General features: G+C 46.2%; 1 protein-coding gene across 3 annotated transcripts in view; it reads right to left on the bottom strand.

Annotated features, from left to right (window-relative positions):
• Window positions 1-19762, bottom strand: part of rb1cc1 (RB1-inducible coiled-coil 1) — a 168494-nt gene that overhangs the window by 109549 nt on the left and 39183 nt on the right. For all 3 annotated transcript variants that reach the window (XM_055634081.1, XM_055634082.1, XM_055634083.1), the window contains exons 8-10: window positions 10651-10835; window positions 417-603; window positions 238-319 (exon numbers count right to left, since the gene is read on the bottom strand). In XM_055634081.1, coding sequence (XP_055490056.1) covers window positions 238-319; window positions 417-603; window positions 10651-10835 — 454 coding nt within the window. The remainder of the gene's footprint in view (window positions 1-237; window positions 320-416; window positions 604-10650; window positions 10836-19762) is intronic.

The following is a 19762-nucleotide window of genomic DNA, read 5'->3' as shown; positions in this document are numbered from 1 at the left end:
ATATTGTAGAAAAACAGAGAAATGTTGAGTTGCTTGCCAAATAACAAGTGCAATACATTAACGCCATATGAAATATGGTATAACAGTATAACAGTATAACAGTATATTCAGTATAACAAACTCATCAGAATTACATTTCAAAATTATATTAAAAACGTCAAATAAGAAACCATTATTATTTTATGATAATTTGAGTACAAATTCTTCCCATAAGCTTGTAATAACAAGAAAACTTACTGAATAGTTTTCCAAATGTTTCCCTCTTAGCCCGCTCTGCTTCATAAAGTTGTTTTCCTTCTTTTACAAGAGCACTGGCCCACTTTCAAAGAAAAACACAAATTATGTCATTATTTGTAAACTCTGGACATGCTTGACAATGTTATCTGGAGATCAAAATCAAGAACTGGTCAACATACCTCCCTGTAATGTTTAGTGAACATTTTCCGCCTTACAACTTCTACAACAGCTAGGCAGTACATTTGAGGCACAGTGCTAAGTGCCTCAACGATCCGCACTCTCTCTTGCAGTTCTGTCAGAAGCCGTAGCAAGGCCTGGAGCTTCTCACCATTCTGATCTGCATGCAACATCACGTAACAGCACCACCTGTAATTAATTACAGAATCAGAATTAATCACTTCACACTCAAGAAAATGTCATCAAAAGGGTCAAGAAAATTTGCACAAAAATTATGTCAACAACAAAAGGTAAACACAAAATGCTGGAGTAACTCAGGAGAGAAGGAATGGGTGACGTTTCGGGTCGAGACCCTTCTTTAGACTAATGTCAGGGGAGTAGGCGGGACAGAGATAGAATGTAGTTGGAGACAGTAAGACTAGTGGGAGAACTTGGAAGGGGGAGGGAAGGAGAGAGAGAGAGAGAAAGCAAGGGCTATTTGAAGTTAGAGAAGTCAATGTTCATACCGCTGGGGTGTAGGCTCCCCAAGTGAAATATGAGGTGCTGTTCCTCCAATTTGCACTGGGCCTCACTCTTCCAATGGAGGAGGCCCAGGACAGAAAGGTCAGATTGGGAATGGGAGGGGGAGTTAAAGTGCTGAGCAACCGCGAGATCAGGTAGGTAAGGCGGACTGAGTGGAGGTGTTCAGCAAAACGATCGGCGAACCTGCTTCTAAAGAATTAGGAAGTCGCTGATGACCTAGTACGGAAAACCTCATCCTGGGCGTAGATGCAGCGTAGGCAGAGGAATTGGGAATAAGGGATAGATTCTTTACAAGAAGCAGGGTGGGAAGAAGTGTAGTCTAGACAGCTATGGGAGTCAGGTTTGCAATAGATGTTGGTCAATAGACTGTCTCCTATGATGGGGACGGTGAGATCCAAAAACGGTAGGGAGATGTCGGAGGTGGTCCAAGTGAATTTGAGTGCAGGATAGAAATTAATCGTGAAGATGAAGTCAGAGAGTTCTGCATGGGTGCAGGAGGTAGCACCAATGCAGTCGTCAACGTAGCGGTGGCATTCGGGCATAGTGCCAGTGTATGCCTCGAACAGTAATTGTTCGACGTACCCAACGAAGAGGCAAGCATAGCTGGGACCCATGTTAGTGCCTATAGCTACGCCTTGGATTTGGAGGAAGTGGGAGGAGATGTGGGCAGTGGGCAGGTGCTATAGACCTGCACGGGTAGGTAGATGCTCCGGCCACCATGAGTCTCGAGCAGAGGGGGCTCATCAGCCTGGGAAGGCAGTCCATCTAGGAGAGGGAAAACTGATTTAAAACCTCCACTGCCTTGTGGCCATATCCAGTCATGGAAAAGGCTCCTGGAGTAAACCTCAAGAAAAACCGGAGTTGGAACTCCTAAGGCAGTTTGTCGTTGTCTACAACCTCGCTCTGGCAGCTCCTGCGACGGCGCTGGTGCCAAACTGTAACAGCCCTGCTGTTCCTTTAGATCGATCCGCGACATGGAGAGGGGGGGACGTGCTTCATATGTCATTGCCCAGGCTTGCATCCGACCACACATCACCTGCAAACTAGGTTTTATCACCCATGGTCAGTCATGACTGAGGGGGGCCTACTACCTACTATGGGACGAGTTGAAGGAGAAGTTGTTGAAGGTAAGTACCAGCACTGCTAGGCAGGAGAGTATTAGTAGACAGAAATTGGCTGGTTCTGCGGTCGAGGAAGAAACAGAGGGCTTTAAGACCTTCCTGGTGTGGGATGGAATTGTAGAGTGACTGGACATCCATGGTAAAAATGACGGAGTGGGGGCCTGGAAAACGAAAGTCATTGAAGAGTGGAAGAGCAAGTGAAGTGTCTTGGACGTAGGTAGGGAGGGATTGGACGTGGGGGGGGAAATCAAGGTATGTGGAAATTAATTTGGTGGGACATGGACAAGCAGAAACAACCTCTGCGATGGAATTTCAATAGGATACTATAGAACTGTATTTATCCCAGGAGGCAAATTGATCTGCTGACAGTCATAAAGACACAAAATACATGAAACATGAAATTAATGTGACGAGTGGAAAGGATTAGAGATATGCAAGGATTGTGGAGGGGGTGGGGTGGGGAAGTCTCAGTGTCAGTCTACCCCATGACAGAAGGGGGAGGAGTTGTACAGTTTGATAGCCACAGGGAAGGATCTCCTGTGGCATTCTTGGTGGAACTAGTTTGTTGCTGAAGGTACTCCTCAGGTTGACCAGTGTGTCATGCTTTGCAATTCCCCTCCAAGCCCAACTCCCATGAATCCAATTCCGCCCCAAGGAGGGAGGGAGCCTTCCTGATGAGTGCGTTAATTCTATTAGCATCCGCGGCCTTCATCCTGCTGCCCATCAGACAGCAGCGAAAAAGATGTCACTGGCTACCACCGATTGGTAGAACATCTGCAGCATCTTACTGCTAAATCTGGTTTGCTGGAACAATAACCATAATTGGCTGTAAAAATGAATTACTATTATGCACTGCACTATTCTCTTCGGTGTTTTTAGATATTGCTTTATTTGGATTAGATTCTGCACAAATAAGTGTTTCACAATCGTAATGGTCAAGTTTAAGCAGCAGGAGGGGAATATTTGTTGGCAGTAATTAGCACTGCTGGAAAAGGCACTAGATTAAACTGATCAAGCCATCTATCTGTGTAAAGTTTGTTTCATAATTACTGCATAATACAAGAATTACAAATAAAAACAAAGTGCTCAGTTATAGACAGCAGGTCAAATAGTTGTCCATTTGTTCACAGCAGTTAATGCTTCAGGTCACTGAGATTTAATCAGAATTAAAATTTATCAAAGTGTCAAATTTTAAATGGGTAGAAAAAGGAACGATCTGTGACAAGCATTAAGTGACGATTTGACACATCTCAGTTTCTAGTTTTGTTTTGCTATAGTCATTGACTTAAAATGCTAATTATCTTTTTCTGTCCACTGGACCCAGAGTCACATACCCAGATAATGTGTAGCTAATTATTCCAGAATGTAATTTACAAACCAATTTTCACATTATGCAATTGGTTGCAGAGGCAAAGAGCACAGCAACAGCTTTTTGGCCCATTCTGTCTAAGCTGGTAATTAAGCACTTATTTATTTTAATTTTAAATATTAATTTTTTCTTCTTTTCACACTCTCATCAAATTTTGACACTCACCTATTGCAATTATAAATTATATTCTAATTAACCCATCTTTGTAGTGTGGAAAGACAACCACCTAGCATATAAACTCCATAGACAGCACCAGACTTCAGGATTGAACCTGCGATGCTGAAGCTCTACGTTGGTAGCTCTACTTGCTATATCAGTGTAAGAAAAAATAATACACTTTATCCTCCATACCTACCATGTGCCAAACACGTGAATGTCACTGTAAACAATCCAACCGTTCCCAGCAGATAAAAATTGTTGCATTTGTTACCTAGGTTGTTCCTTTTCCTCAATTACAGCTCAGCCTGAACCAGAGAATTCATATCTATTGGGCCTGTCCCACTTAGGCGATTTTTCAGCCTAGTCAAGTTGCTGGCAGTCGCCTGAAAAACCGGCAACTAGAACGGCGACTGTCAGAGTGGAACACACACACAGATCGCTTCCTTCACAACCCCGTTATGCAGGCGGGGACAGGGCAAGCGGGAAAGCGCTGTCTAAACAATTCACAGGGTGCAAAGACAAGGTGAAACAGACACACACCTCGATGAACAGGAAGGTTGGCGCTGTAAAAAGACGTCTAAAGCATAGTGTACTGCAAGTCTTTTAAAAGAGAGGGGAGAGGGGGCAGAATGGGGGAGAAGGAGTGGAGACAACTTTTAAGAAGCCAGAGAGACATGGCTGTGAAACTCGGCGGACATTTAACATTACCTGTCGGTTATCCTTGGTTCTGAAAATTACTGTTTACCTTTTTGTTTCCCCATTGAGCCAATGAAATTCACCGGTCAGCACCGGCTACAACCTACGAGACCCTTCGACCTCCTGGCAACCCATTGGGACCGCCTGGCCACCCACTTATGGCTCCAGAATTTTCGCAACTCTCCATGGCAGCTATTAAATTGCCGCTAATTTTTCAACTTGTTGAAAAAATATTATTTTATATAACATGGTGAAAAATTCACACCGACCATAATGAGGCCGCAACTAGTTCCCAGAATGGAGGAACTCCTCACGACCATGAAGGCGACTCCCCAGCAACCACCCGCGAACATGTGGCGATCATGTGGCAACTGCATTGCCACCTGCAGCCGCCTAAAAAGTTGCATAAGTGGGACAGGCCTATATGGCATCCAATATGATCTGGATTTGCATTTTCAGCTTTACATACACCATGAGCACGATCACCAATTGCCACTTACATTGCAATACACCTCTTCTACCTACCCATCTACTTTCTTCTGCTGAAATTCTTAATGTCTTTGATAACTTTGGACTTCATCCTAATGCTATTTTAGTCTACTTCCCAGATGACACTCTCCAAAGTTGGGCACCACTTCAGATTTCTCAGCAGCGAGGTTCTTGCTCACTCATTCAAGTTATTCACTTCCCAAAGCCTTCTACATCCTTCTTTCTCCTCCTGGAGTCCGAAATCCGCATAACTGAAAATTTCATGCTTTATTTCTTGAGTTATTAATAAAAATCTTCACAAATCCGATCAAACTTTGAATTCAAACGTTTTTTCCGCTGATGACGCGACAATGGATCTGCCTGCCTGCTCGCGAGGTCGGGCCCTGTATTAGAGCTGTCGGGTCCGTATCGGCTCCCGTCTGTCGTTGCCAAAAAACCTTTGAAAAATCCCGCTGTTTTCTTGCAGTCACTCCCCCAACCACTCTCCCCGTCCTCGGGCCCTGCCTGCAGCCTGAAGCCGGGAGCGAGGTGTGTGTGTGTCTGTCTGTGCCTGTGCCTGTGTCTGCGTGCGCGCCCAACGGGTCCCACTTGGTCTAGTCAAATACAAAATCCTGAATCGTTAAAAGCTTCAACTTATCATCACGCCACTAAGAAAATATCTGAACACAAGAATGGTTACGCTTGTAACGCATTTCCACAAACAACAATTCATACTGGGGCAATTTTAAATTGGAGATTAACCAAAAAAAAAAAACGTTTGAATCCAAAACTGCAGATGTCAATTTATAAAACGAGACACAAAATGCTGTAGTCACTCAAATATCACCTATTTATGTTCTACAGAAATGCTGCATAACCTGCTGAGTTACTCCAGCACTTTGTGTTCATTAAAATGACAGAACAGTTTTAGTAGATTTATTGGGTTCATGCTTATAATATTCCAACCTCTCTTTGTTAAATCTCCCTATTGCTCTCTCCAATGTTATTGACTTCAACATGCACATTTCTGCACTTAATCTCACTTGTGTGGCAGCACTTGGTGATGGGCCACGCACTGCACATAACCTTTGGCTCTTGGGGATCATGTGTCCCGGTGATGAGAGATAGGGGTCACGTTTTGATCACTGGTGCCCCGGGGGAGTATTTAAGGGTTAATCGCGCGCGCACAGTGTTGGTGAGTGAGGATGGACACGTCCGGGAAGCAGGGACCCTTATTGACTGCTGCGAATGGCAGCCCCATACGGACATATGGGGTCCGCACCATACCTGTGATATTTGGCGCCTGCCATTTTTCTTAGCCATTCTTGGCAGATGTGACCCAGCCGTTGTTGGGTGCAGATTTTCTCCAGGCGCAATCTATGCTCGGGGACATGAGGAGACAGCGCCTTGTCCGTGCTTCTATGCTCGAGCAATCTCCTTGCGTCATCCAGATAAATGAAGACAAAATCAGGCTCCCATCCTACAGTGTCCATCAGGCGTTGGAATGCCTGTGTGGCGTTCTTAAAGCCGAAGGGCATACGCACAAATCCGAAAAGCCCAAAGGGGGTGATGATAGGGAACTGCTCGCTTTACACCTGGAGGTGAGGCATTTCCGTTATTTCCTGGAGGGCTGGAACTTCGTTGCGTTTATGGACCATAAGCACCTTTGGTCCGCTCAGCAGCAGCGCCACCTCACCGCTATTTCCGAGCTCACGACGGACATCCGCCACATCGCCGGGAAAAATAACCTGGTCGCTGTTATTGCCGTTCTCGACCCCAGGAATCGATTACTCCACTTTGGTAGCGGACAAGGAGATGAGGGCGTACAGAACTGCCATCACAGGGCTGGTGCTCGAGGACGTGCCTTTGGGTTCCGCTGGCATCACTGTCCTGTGTGACGTCTCCATGTCTATTGTTCCGGCAGCCTGCCATCGTTGGGTTTTCGACGCCATTCATGGTTTGGCCCACCCATCCATCCGGGCGACGGTTGCATTGGTTGCTACAAGATTCGTATGGCACGGATTGCGGAAGCAGGTCGGTCATTGGGCCCGGATGTGCATTCCCTGTCAAACATCGAAGGTTCAGCGGCATGTCCGGGACCCAGTTCAGGACTTTGCTGTGCCTCGCCAACGTTTTGACCACGTCCACGTGGATATCGTGAGGCCTCATCCTCCGTCCCGCGGAAGTTCACATTTGCTTACAGTGGTGGACCGTTTCACCCGGTGGCCGGAGGCCATCTCGCTTGTCAACACCACGTGCCCTGGTGGCCTATTGGGTTGCCCGTTTCGGGATACCGCTGGACATATCGCCCGACCGGGGTGCCCAATTCACGTCGGAGCTGTGGTCAGCAATGGCTCGCCTGTTTGGGGCTCAGCTCCACAACTCAACGGCCTATCACCCCCAGTTGAATGGGTTGGTGGAACATTTCCACCACCGGCTTAAGGACGCTTTGAAGGCTCGCCTCACCGGTCCCGGTTGGATGGACGAGTTGCCGTGGGTCTTGCTGGGGATTCGCACCGCCCCAAAGGAGGAGTTGCAGGCTTCATCAGCTGAGTTGGTTTACTGCGTTCCACTGACCGTGCCCAGGGAGTTTATCCCAACCACTGGCGGCCCCCAGGAGTTGCCGTCATCCATGTTGGTCCGACTGCGGGAGAGGGTCAGCGCCCTGCCTCCTGTCCCAACGTCTCGGCATGGTGTCGCTCCATCTCACGTGCCGCCGGCACTTGCGGACAGTCAGTATGTCTTCCTCCGCCACGATGCCCACAAGTCGCCCTTGCAGCGCACTTACGAAGGTCCTTTTCGGGTGTATGGCACGGACCCACTACTTTTGAATTGGACATGGGGGGGGGAGGAGACCGTTTCAGTGGCTCGTTTGAAGCCGGCCCATTTGGACCCGAGCGAGCCAGTCAAGGTGACCCAGCCTCGTCATCGAGGGCGTTCGCCATCTCGGGTCCACCCTAGTTCATCCTTACCAGAAAATAAACCTTTACATGGGGACGTACGTATGAGGTCCAGCCGCATCGTTCGGCTGCCCGTCTGTTTTTGTGCCTCCGGTTCTGGGGTGGGGGTGTAATGTGGCGGCACTGGGTGACGGGCCACGAGCTGTACATAACCTTCGGCTGTTGGGAGAATCCCGTGTCCCAGTGACGAGAGATAGGGGTCACAGTTTGGTCACGGTGCCCCTAGGGAGTATTTAAAGGTTAATCGCGCGCCCACAATGTTGATGAGTGTGGAGTTAGTGTAGAATAAAGAACCTGTATTTCGGACAAACTTTGTGTCTGCCTCGTTCTTTAACAGACAACTCCGCGATTAGTCATCTCGGAAAACTTGGATAGGTGATGTTTCGGGTCGGAACCCTTCTTCAAACTTTAGACCCTTCTTTCACCCGAAACGTCACCTGTCCATGTTCTCCACAGATACTGCCTGACACGTTGAGTTACTCCAGCACTTTGTATTTTTTCGTAAACCAGTTTCTTTAGTTCCTTGTGTTCCAAAATGTAATGCTTAATAAATGTCCAGAGATGCTGCCTGTCCCGCGGAGTTATTCCAGCACTTTGCGTCTGTCTCCCTGGAGACCTCGTTTCCCACGCAATGTGACATCTACCGTGCATACATTGCCAACTGTTGTTTTGGCAGCAGTAACATAATCTTCCGGTTAGTACACTCAGTGTTGCTGAGGCCTAGTTTATGTAGAGACAAGAAACTGTAGATGCTGGAATCATGATCATAAAACACACACAAAGCGTTGGAAGAACTCACACAGCGCTGGAGTAACTCAGCGGGACAGGCAACCTCAGCGGAGGGAATGGACGTACATTTATTCAGCTCGAAAAGGGACCCGATCCAAAACGTTGCCTATCCATTCCCTCCACAGATGCTGCTTAACCCGCTGGCTTACTTCAACACTTCGTGAGTTCATGTCATAGGAGCAGAATTAGGCCATTTGGCCCATTGAGTTACTCCAACATTTGTGTTTCGCTCAACATGCCAGCATCTGTTGTCCCCCATGTCTCCATTTGACAGCCGGAAGAACTCAGCGGGTCATGGAGTCTGAAGAAGGACCCTGACCCGAAACCTCGCCTGCCCGTTTCCTTCCACCGAATTCATGTAATCACATTCTCGCCGGTGAGCTACAACGAGTGCAACCGCCACCGCTCCACCTTGGACCTCAGCAGGAACAATATCTTCTACATCAGCAGTTCGAGAACCTCTTGTTCATCAAGCGTCTCAAACTGTCTGGCAATGCCCTCAGCCAAACCCTGAATGGTTCCGAGTTCCTTTCCCTCCCTCACCTGCGCTACCAGGACCTCTCAAACAACTGCATCGACCTCCTTTACGAGTCCGCGTTTCAGGAGCTGCAGGAAGTTCAAGTGCTGGACCTCAGCAACAACAACCACTATTTCCAGATAGAATAGTTGACGCACAGATTAAACTTCATCCACACCCTCACCGATCTCTCCAAGCTGATCATGAGCAAGAATGACATCTACACCTCAGCCGACTCACAGCTGAGGAGCAATTTGCTGGGCGTGCTGGAGTTCCAGGGCAACCAGTTGAATTAAATGTGGAGCGACGGCAATTACATGTACATTGAGTTATTTGAGAACCTCTCCAACCTGAGTCGCCTCGATCTCTCGGGCAACAGATTCGCGTTCATACCGCATGACTTGTTTGACCACCTGCCCCTGCTACTCAAGGAGCTTGTGCCGAGCGGTAACCAGCTGCAGAGCTTCAACTGGGACAGGCTTTACCTGCTAGGCAGGTTGGAGCTGCTGGATGTCGGTAGCAACCCGTTGACCATGGTGCCTCGCATGCTGTCCAACTGCACCCAGACCCTGCGCGTCTTCAACCTCACGCGCAACCAGATCTCCAAGCTGACCAAGGACTTCCTGCGGGATGTAACCTCCCTGCAGTACCTGGATCTCAGCTACATCAACCTGAAGACCCTCCAGTTTCCCAGACAGCGTCTTCAAACACCTTCGGGAGCTGCGGCTAAGCGGCAACCACTTTCTCTGCACCTGCGACGCCAGGCGGTTCGTGTGGGGGATCAATCAGGACAAGATCTACATCCCTCGCCTGGTCACTGATGTCACCTGCACCTCCCCCAATGCCCACCGCGGCCACAGTGGCATCATGGTGGACCTGCACTCCTGCGAGTTGGACTACCTGGGCATTGGCCTCTACACTTTCTCCGCCTTGATCACCCTCTTGACCTTGAGGTCAAAATATGAGGTACGTTGCCTGTGGCTGGAGTTTGCAAACAATTGAATGGGTTGTCACAATTAATTCATTTATACTGTGAACGCATACGAGCAGATTCTGAGAATCGAGCGGCGTCCCAGAGAAGCTTGCAGCTACATAAGAGGCACGGAAAAGCTGATCATCGGGGCAGTTCTGTCCATGGACATGGGAGGCTTTTTATAGTAAAAAAAAACTGCATGACATCATTTTCATCCATGTGATGATTTTTCCACACGTTGGTAGTCGTTGTTGACTCAAGAGTAACTCGGGAGAGGAACTTGGTAACTCGGGAGAGAAACTTGGTATATCGCAGAAATGCGAAGTAAACGGCAAACTTAGACATACACGTGGGAACTCGGTTAAACTCGTGAACATAAACTTGGACTCTCATGGACAACCACGAGTTTGATTTATTCTTTCATTCGGGATCTCTCGTGCATGGACTCGCATCGTGAGACAGGGCCATTATTCTGCTTTGTTTAGCTTTCAGGGAAACTAAAATCTCATAAATGAAGTATTCACAAATGCAATTCCACCCTAAAAAAATTGTATTATTTTAACTTTTGAAAATAATTCAATGTTCATGCTAATTTTCCCCATAACCATATTTTTAAGTGCACATACAAAAGGTTTAATCATGTGCAATATAAATGAACTTACTTTAATCTGACTTGTAAGTTGTTTGCAAGTTCCTGCTTTGCAGTGGTACACTTCTGTTTAATATCCAGCAGCTTCTTGTGGTTTGTTAACATGATCATTAACTGATTTGCATGACTCAAACATAAATCAGGAAGAACAGAGGGATCTTTCAGGTTTTCAGCTCTCTTCTGATTAGCTAAAAATCCCTGTTGGCATAAAACAATGCATTAATAGTACAACACAACCAGAGTCAGTTTTGATTTTTTAAGTTTGCTCTTGGACCAATTTGGGTGTGTATTTTGGTGTTAGTGTTGAATAATTCTAGTATTGTTATTATCAAAGTACATCACTCAAAATACATCAATTATTCATCTTCATGAATGGAAAGTGGGGAAAATTTCCACATGGTAAAGGTATTTTTAGAATATAAACTCAGTTTGAAAGTCGTGCCCTAAAGCATTAATTTTTCAAAAATTCCCACACTAAGGGGTTATGTAAAAATGTTACATGATTTTAAGGGGCAACGTTTACAGGAGATGCAACTTTTCTTATGGTACGGCGCTGTGTGGGGTGGTGATGAAGATGCATACAATAGTGGTATTTACAAGACTTTTAGATAGGTCCAGGGTTATGCAGGGAATGGAGGGATATGGATCATGTGCACGCAGAAAAGATTAGTTTAATTTGACATCATGTTCTGCAAGGATATTGTGGGCCAAGGACTTGATCCTGTGCTGTACTGTTCTATGTTCTATGATAATGCCAAGATAATCAGTCTGTAGTAATGTTGAGTGCACGATAATGAAAATAAATAAACAAAGCACTGTAGTAAAGTAGTTTAGTTTAATTTAGAGATATAGCGCAGAAACAAGCCTTTTGGCCCACCAAGTCCGAGCCGACCAGCAATCCCCGTACATTTATACTATCCTACGCACACTAGGGACAATTTACAATTATACATCCAGAACATTAACATGGATTGTGAATATTACTCTGAAGACAAGTTCAATGCAAATGTGAAAATGGAGGGGTTTTCAGTGGTTCACTTTAATAGTAGGAGTCTCTATAGTAACTTCTCCAAAATTAATGATTACCTTCAACAGTTTCAGCAAAAGTTCAGCGCAATAGCAATATCAGAGACTTGGCTGAGAGATAGTAAAGAACAATAGGATGGATTAGAAGGCTATGAAATGTTTTGGAAAATTTACAAACAAAACGGGGTTAATAAAAGGGGAGGTGGTATGGCCTTATTTGTGATGTCTGCTCTTAAATGTAAGTTTATTGGTGATATGACAATTGCTATTGACAATTTGATGGAATGTGTAACCATTGAAATGAATATTGAAAGATTCAAAAATATATTAATTAGTTGCATTTATAGAACACCGGGGTCACGTATTGACCAATTTAATAAGAAGGTTTCTGAATTATATGATAAACATAATGATAAGGTGATTTTGGTTTGTGGCGACTTAAATATTGATTTATTGAAATATAATGAGCATACTGCTCAGCTAACCTCGAGTTCTTCATGGTTAAATGCAGACCGTTCTATCTGCCCAGAGAGTTTACCTCCACTGCTGTGACTGCAGCCGATATTCCTCCTGATGCTAATGCTAAGCTTGCAATGAAAGAACTGCATACTGCCATTAGCAAACAACACTCACATCCCGAGGCAGCCTTCATTGTTGTGGGTGACTTCAATCACTCCAACCTGAAGACTGTATTCCCCAAATTCCACCAATATGTCTCCTTCGCCACTAGAGAAGACAAGATACTGGACAAAGTTTACATAAATATGGCTGAAGCTTACAAAGCCGTCCCCCTCCCCCACCTTGGACAGTCTGATCACCTCTCATTGTTCCTGCTCCCAAAGTACTCCACAATCATCAGACGTGTTAAACCCACAGTGAGGACAATTTTACTTCGGAGTCACGTGAGTGACTACGTGAAGAACCCACCCAGCGCGCAGGCGCGGCATTACGTCAGCAGTGCAACAGCGGCAGCAGCTGGAGCCAGGCTCTCCAGCTGCAGCATAAAGACGAGACCTCAGGTAAGTGCCTTTTTTGTTACAGAGTCGCGCTAGAGAGAATAATGGCCTCTCGCAAGCGACCAGCCAGGAGGACTGCCTGCCCTACTCCACCCGAGGACGGGTCCATAGCGGGACGGCAGCCTCTCGCAGCGGAGGAGCTTTTTCAACGCTCCCGCTCACCCGACACCGAGCCGCCCCCAGTGCTGCAGATCTCAACGCCCCGCACAGGGAGGAAGGCGACACAGAAAACCGACCGGCCGGTGTCCTCCGATGAATCGGAGGAACGGGAACACTCTCCCCCACCGAAAAGGGGAGACGCTCGGATAAGCTGCATGAGGCAGCTCCTCGAGCGTATGATTAATGAGGAGATGCGGCATCTCCCAGGAGGACGGGCTTTGGCCTCCTCCTCTCCACACCCTTCTGTACCCTCTATGTTCGAGGGCAGTAAGGGAGGCCAGGACTGGGCTGGCCTATCCCAAGGGCAGGCGGAGGATATCGTCAGCATGCCGGGCGTGCCGGAAGAAGAGCTACTGGGTGTAGTGGGCCGATATGCGGCACCACCAACAACTGGGATGGTGTTGCCACCCAGAATGGCGGCAACTATAAACAGGCTGTCCAACAACCCGCTGCAGGACAAGGCTGTCCAGCAGGCCCTTGACAACTACATCGCGCCCGAAAATTGCGAGGCGCTGAGGGTCAAGACGGTAAATGGGCAGATCTGGAACCAGCTGGGGCAGCACATAAGGGCTCAGGAGGTCAAAATGCAGCGAGTCCTGAAGCTCCACTCAGCAGCCGTCACCGCCTTTGCTCGGTCCGTTGGGGATGAAGACCTGACCATACCCCAGCAGGATGCCCTCGCACTGATGTGCAGCACCACGTATGAGCTAAACAACCTACGGCGGGACAACATCAGGCCTGCCCTCAACCCAACATATGCCGGCCTCTGTAAGGCTCCAGCGCCCGAACGACAGGCGCTGCTATTTGGTGCGGATCTGGCCAAAAGGCTCAAGGAGTTGGAAGAGGCGGCAAAACCAGTAGGCCTCATGAGGGCAGGGCCAGGACCGAGCAGGGCGAAGACACCCAGTTGGCCGCACGCCTCGGCAGCCACCAGCAGATACCGAGCTGGTGAAAGCCTGGTGACCGCCTCCCACTACCCCCAGTGCTCTTTTTTAGAGCGGGGCCCAGGGCGGAGCCGTGGGAAGATGCGCCGCCCCACCGCAGCACCAACACGGACAACCTTGGGCCAGACCCACCGGAAACGACCCCACAAGTGAACATGGAGGTAGGTGGGTCTGGTTCCTGTCAACATACACAGACAAAGGGTGTAGTATTAACAGGGGGACGTTTGAGGTTCTTCAAGCATGTTTGGTGCTCCCTTACTAACAATCAGTTTATACTCAACAGTATTAGTGGATACAAGATTGAGTTCAAACCAGGCGTAGAACCGCCAGTTCAGCACATGCCCCAAAGGGTGTTCCTTCCCTCGGCAGTTGAGAAGGTAGAAGGACAAGCTGAACTTGATCGGCTCGTGGCTAAAGGCATCATAGAAATGACCACACACGAGCCGCAAGAATTTGTATCAAATATTTTTCTCAAAACTAAAAAAGATGGTGGATGTCGCATTATTATTGATCTGACATCACTCAATCAGTCTGTTGAGTATCAACATTTCAAAATGGAGACATTTGTCACTGCCAGACAACTGATCTCCAAGGGATACTACATGGCAAGCATAGATATCAAAGATGCTTACTATTTGGTACCCATTCATAAAGATTACTTTAAATATCTGAAATTTATCTGGAGGGGCCAGCTATGGCAGTACCGAGCTTTGCCCAATGGTTTAACGACAGCTCCCAGACTATTTACGAAAATTCTTAAAGTGGCCATGAAGAAATTGAGAGAACTAAAACATTTAGTAGTGGCCTATCTGGACGATGTTCTCATATTAGGAAGAACACGGGAACAAGCTGTCGCAGGAGTGTTAGCCACTAAACAACTCCTTGAAACTTTGGGTTTTATCCTTCACCCAGATAAATCAATATTGGAGCCTACTACTAACATGGATTACTTAGGCTTCACTATTGACACGATTCACATGACTGTCACTCTGCCCAGAAACAAAACAGTTTCACTCATTGAAGCTTGTAGCCATTTAATTGCTACACCACAACCTAGAATACGGCATGTAGCCAGAGTTATTGGCTCTATAGTAGCAGCATTTCCGGCTGCCCAACATGGGCCCTTGCATTATCAAAATCTACAAAGAGCAAGGACTCATGCATTACGCCTTCATAGGGGGCATTATGATCGCAAAATGGATTTACCCGCTGAAGCCAAATCAGAACTTCAGTGGTGGGTTGACAATATTTGGCACAGTCACAGTCCTATCACCGTAACCAATCCTAACATAACCATTGCAACGGATGCCAGTGCTTTAGGCTGGGGAGCTACTAACTCCATAGACAGCACAGGTGGCAGATGGACTAACTCAGAGGCATCGCTACTACAATCACTGGGCATTAACTTTTTGGAAATGCTCGCCGCCTTTTATGGGCTAAAAGCATATGCATCTGGTATGCGGCACGTGCATGTTAGAATTATGATCGACAACACTACGGCAGTATCTTATATCCAGCACATGGGTGGCATTAAATCAGTATCATGCGACAAATTAACTGCTATAATCTGGCAATGGTGTGTCGAGAGACATATTTGGCTATCAGCTGCCTATTTACCAGGCAAGCTAAATTTAGTGGCGGACACCAGGTCACGAAAATTCAACGACAACATCGAATGGATGTTGGACCCAAAATTATTTGCTAAAATTATCAAGCAATATGGTACGCCAGATATAGATTTGTTTGCGTCTAGGTTAAATCACCAACTACCCATGTATGTGGCTTGGGAACCAGACCCAGAGGCAGCAGCGGTAGATGCCTTCACGCTGGACTGGGGAAATTTCTTTTTCTATGCTTTCCCTCCCTTCTGCCTCATCAGTCGGGTACTCCAGAAAATTCAGGCAGACTCAGCCTCTGGCATTCTGGTCGTGCCCGACTGGCCTACCCAACCATGGTTCCCAATGTTCCACGACATGGTGGTAGAGACACCAATGGTCCTTCAACACCACCCCCAATTATTGACTCACCCGGTAACTGGCATTAGCCATCCATGCCACCAAAAATTGAAACTCCTGGTTTCCAGATTTTGAACAGGCCTTACCGGGGATTGGGGTTATCAGACAGAACAATCACCACCATGTCGGCATCCCTGCGAGTTTCCACCAAGAAACAGTACCTGACCTTCATCAGGAAATGGGAACAGTACTGTCTGGACGCAGGGACATCCTACAAGACGACTTCGATCTCGGATGTGCTGGAGTTCCTGGCCCACCTGCACCATGATCTCAAGATGAGCTACAGTGCCATCAATACGGCTCGGCGCGCACTGTCCGCATACCTCATGCCGATAGAACAGCATAGTGTGGGATCCCACCCTCTAGTCATCAGACTCCTTAAGGGGATCTTTAATACCAAACCCCCTACACCTAGATACACTCACATGTGGGATGTGAGTGTAGTTCTCACACACCTTCGAGGTTGGCCTCCGGTGGGATCCCTGAGCCTGGAACAGGCCACTTACAAAACCCTCATGCTCATGGCGCTTGTCTCAGCTCAAAGGGTTCAGTCGCTCCATCAGCTAAATCTGAACTACATGGTGACCACCCCAGATACCATTACTTTCACCATGCCGGGGTTGGTAAAACAAAGTAGACCAGGTACATCAAACTCCCCGTTGATCTTCCGGGCTTACCCTCCAGAACCTAGGCTGTGTGTGGTGACCCACCTTCATCATTATCTAGACACAACCCAAACGCTAAGAGGGAGAGAGAAAGCCTTATGGGTTAGCCACAGAAAGCCTTTTGGACGGGTAACCAGCCAAACATTATCCAGATGGTTGAAACAGGTCCTCAGCATGGCAGGGATTAACACAAATGGTTTTAAATCCCATTCAACCAGGGCAGCGTCCACCTCAGCGGCGGATAGGATGCAGGTTCCCCTCGACCACATCCTCAGAGCAGCGGGATGGTCAAGGGAATCGACATTCCAACGATTTTACAACAAACCGCTGATGGAACAGGACGTCTTTGCGGATACCGTTTTAAAAACCGCAAAGTTATGATTTTAAAGCCCATGGGAGCTATTTTTGTTTTTTGTTATAGTTAATAAATATTTCTTTTATAACTAAACAAACTTGTTGGTCTCTAGCTACCACTTCCTCCCTCGATGATCTTTCGGCAGTGAGTGATATAACTGTTACACGGTTTGAAATCACAGACCTTTGAAGTCTTCACGTAGTCACTCACGTGACTCCGAAGTAAAATAGTAAGATTAAACGAGTACTTACCAGTACGAAGTTTGATCTGTATTTTATGAGGAGTTACGATGAGGGATTACGTGCCCTCCGCTCCCACCCTCATTATATAGATCAAATTCGGACTAATGTCTCGTTGGTCTTCACTATCTTTACTTCAACTAGTGTCTATCTGTGATTCCACACCGCTGCTTGGAAGTATGCCGCGCCTGCGCGCTGGGTGGGTTCTTCACGTAATCCCTCATCGTAACTCCTCATAAAATACAGATCAAACTTCGTACTGGTAAGTACTCGTTTAATCTTACTATTAAAGTTTGGTCAGAGGAGGCGGACTCCACACTTCAGCAGCGTTTTGGAAACAATGACTGGAATGAGTTTGCAGCTCAGGCCACCCTTGACTCCCACACGGACATGGACTCTTATACATCCTCTGTTTTGGACTTTACCAACTCCACCATCAACTCCCTCAAACGGATTACCACATTCCCGAATCAGAAGCCATGGATGAACAGTGAGGTAAGGCTACTACTGAAAGCGCGGGACACCACTTTCAGGTCAGGCGATGCTCAAGCCTACAGTTCATCCAGGGCTAACCTGAAGAGGGGCATCAAGCAGGCCAAGCATAGCTACAAGCTAAGGATTGAGGAGCACTTCAATAACAACTCCAACCCCCGACGCATGTGGCAAGTCATACAGGCCATCACGGACTATAGATCCACCAACACCACCCCCACATCCAGCAACGCCTCCTTCCTTGAGGAGCTTAACCACTTTTATGGCTGCTTTGACAGGGACAATCAAGAGATGACCATCAAGGCTGTGCTCCCTGCTGATCACCAGCCCCTCACACACACACCCCCTACGACGTGTATGTGGCACTGAGCATGATTAATGCACGAAATGCTGCTGGCCCTGACGGCATCCCCGGGCGCGTCCTCAGGGCCTGTGCTGCGCAGCTGACAGATGTCTGGACTGACATCTTCAACCTGTCACTTGCCCAAGCAGTTGTCCCCACGTGCCTTAAAACCACCTCCATCGTGCTGGTGCCAAAACACTCCACTGCGGCGAGCCTCAACGACTTCCGCCCAGTTGCACTTACTCCCATCATCACTAAGTGCTTCGAGAGGCTGGTCCTGGCACATCTCAAAGGCTGCCTACCTCCCACACTGGATCCCTATCAGTTCGCCTACCGCAAGAACAGGAGTACGGAGGATGCCATCTCTACGGCACTTCACTCCGCCCTCTCCCACCTCGACAACAGAGACACCTACGTGAGAATGCTGTTCATCGACTATAGCTCAGCATTCAACACCATTATACCCACAAAACTGATCACCAAACTCAGTGATCTGGGCATCGACCCCTCCCAATGCAACTCCCAGTCAACCCCCCCCCCCTCAGTACTGTACACTGCACAATTACAATAAAGATTGAATCTGAATCTGATACAAAAACAACATAATTTGTTAATATTATGTTTAGCTTGAGTTTCTATCCGTTAATTGTAAAGTCTAGTAGAATAACAAAGGATAGTTTAACATTGTTTGATAATATTTTCATTAATGTAATTGATGCGAAGATAAAAAGTGAACTAATTAGTGACTGATATGTGATCATTTGCCTGTTTTTAGTGTTGGAGATTAACAATGTCAAAATTAAGAACAAAGAGACAGGTTAGAATCTGGTTAGAATAAAATCACCAGAGGCAATTATAGCTTTTAAGACAGAACTCTTGAATTATGACTGGCAAAAAGTTTATGTAGACGATATTAATGAATCATATGAAGCATTTTTAGAAACATTCTTGACAATTTATGACCGACATTGTCCATTGAAAGAATATAGACACAATTCCAAAATTGGGTTAGGAAAAGCTTGTAAAAAGAAAAATAGGCTTTATAGGGAATTTATTAAATATCAAACAAGAGAATGAGGACAAGTACAAAAAATATAAAAACGGACTGACATTAATTATGTGATCACAAAAAAAAAGATTATTATGATCAAATGTTGCAAAAACATAAAAAAATAATATTAAGGCGGAGTGTACTTAATGATATAATTAAAAATAGTAGTAAAATGGATTTTCCAACATTTAAAAAAAAAAGATAATTCAATTATTGAAAATACAGACATTGCTAATGAGTTGAATGATTTGTTTGTTAATGTAGGCCCAAATTTGGCAAAGGAAATTAACCTTCTTAGAGATGAAAACGTAAATTTTGATTTTGAACTTAACAACAGCAATTCAATGTTCCTTGTTGGAGTTTGTGAGAGTGATGTGTTAGAAGTAGTCAGAAAGTTTAAGGATAAAAAAATCAACTGATGGTAACACCATTGATATGTCACTTATAAAAGAAGTAATTGATTGTGTCATCGAGCCCTTTACCTATATATGCAATAAATCCTTTCTAAAAGGTGTTTTTCCCAATAAAATGAAAATGGCTAAGGTGGTTCCAATTTACAAAAATGGTGACAAACATATTGTATCAAATTATAGACCTGTGTCTTTGCTACCTCCATTTTCTAAAATACTTGAAAAGCTATTTGTGAATAGACTTGATGATTTAATTGAGAAATATGAGTTATTGAATGATCATCAATATGGGTTTAGTAATCGATCAACATCTTTAGCAGTGATTGATTTTGCAGAAAATATAGCAACAGCAATAGATAAGAAACTACACACTGTGGGTGTATTTATTGATTTACGTAAAGCATTTGATA

Source organism: Leucoraja erinacea, chromosome 4 (assembly GCF_028641065.1).
Source record: "Leucoraja erinacea ecotype New England chromosome 4, Leri_hhj_1, whole genome shotgun sequence".
Lineage (NCBI taxonomy): Eukaryota > Metazoa > Chordata > Chondrichthyes > Rajiformes > Rajidae > Leucoraja > Leucoraja erinaceus.
This window is presented reverse-complemented; position numbering and strand designations above follow the sequence as displayed.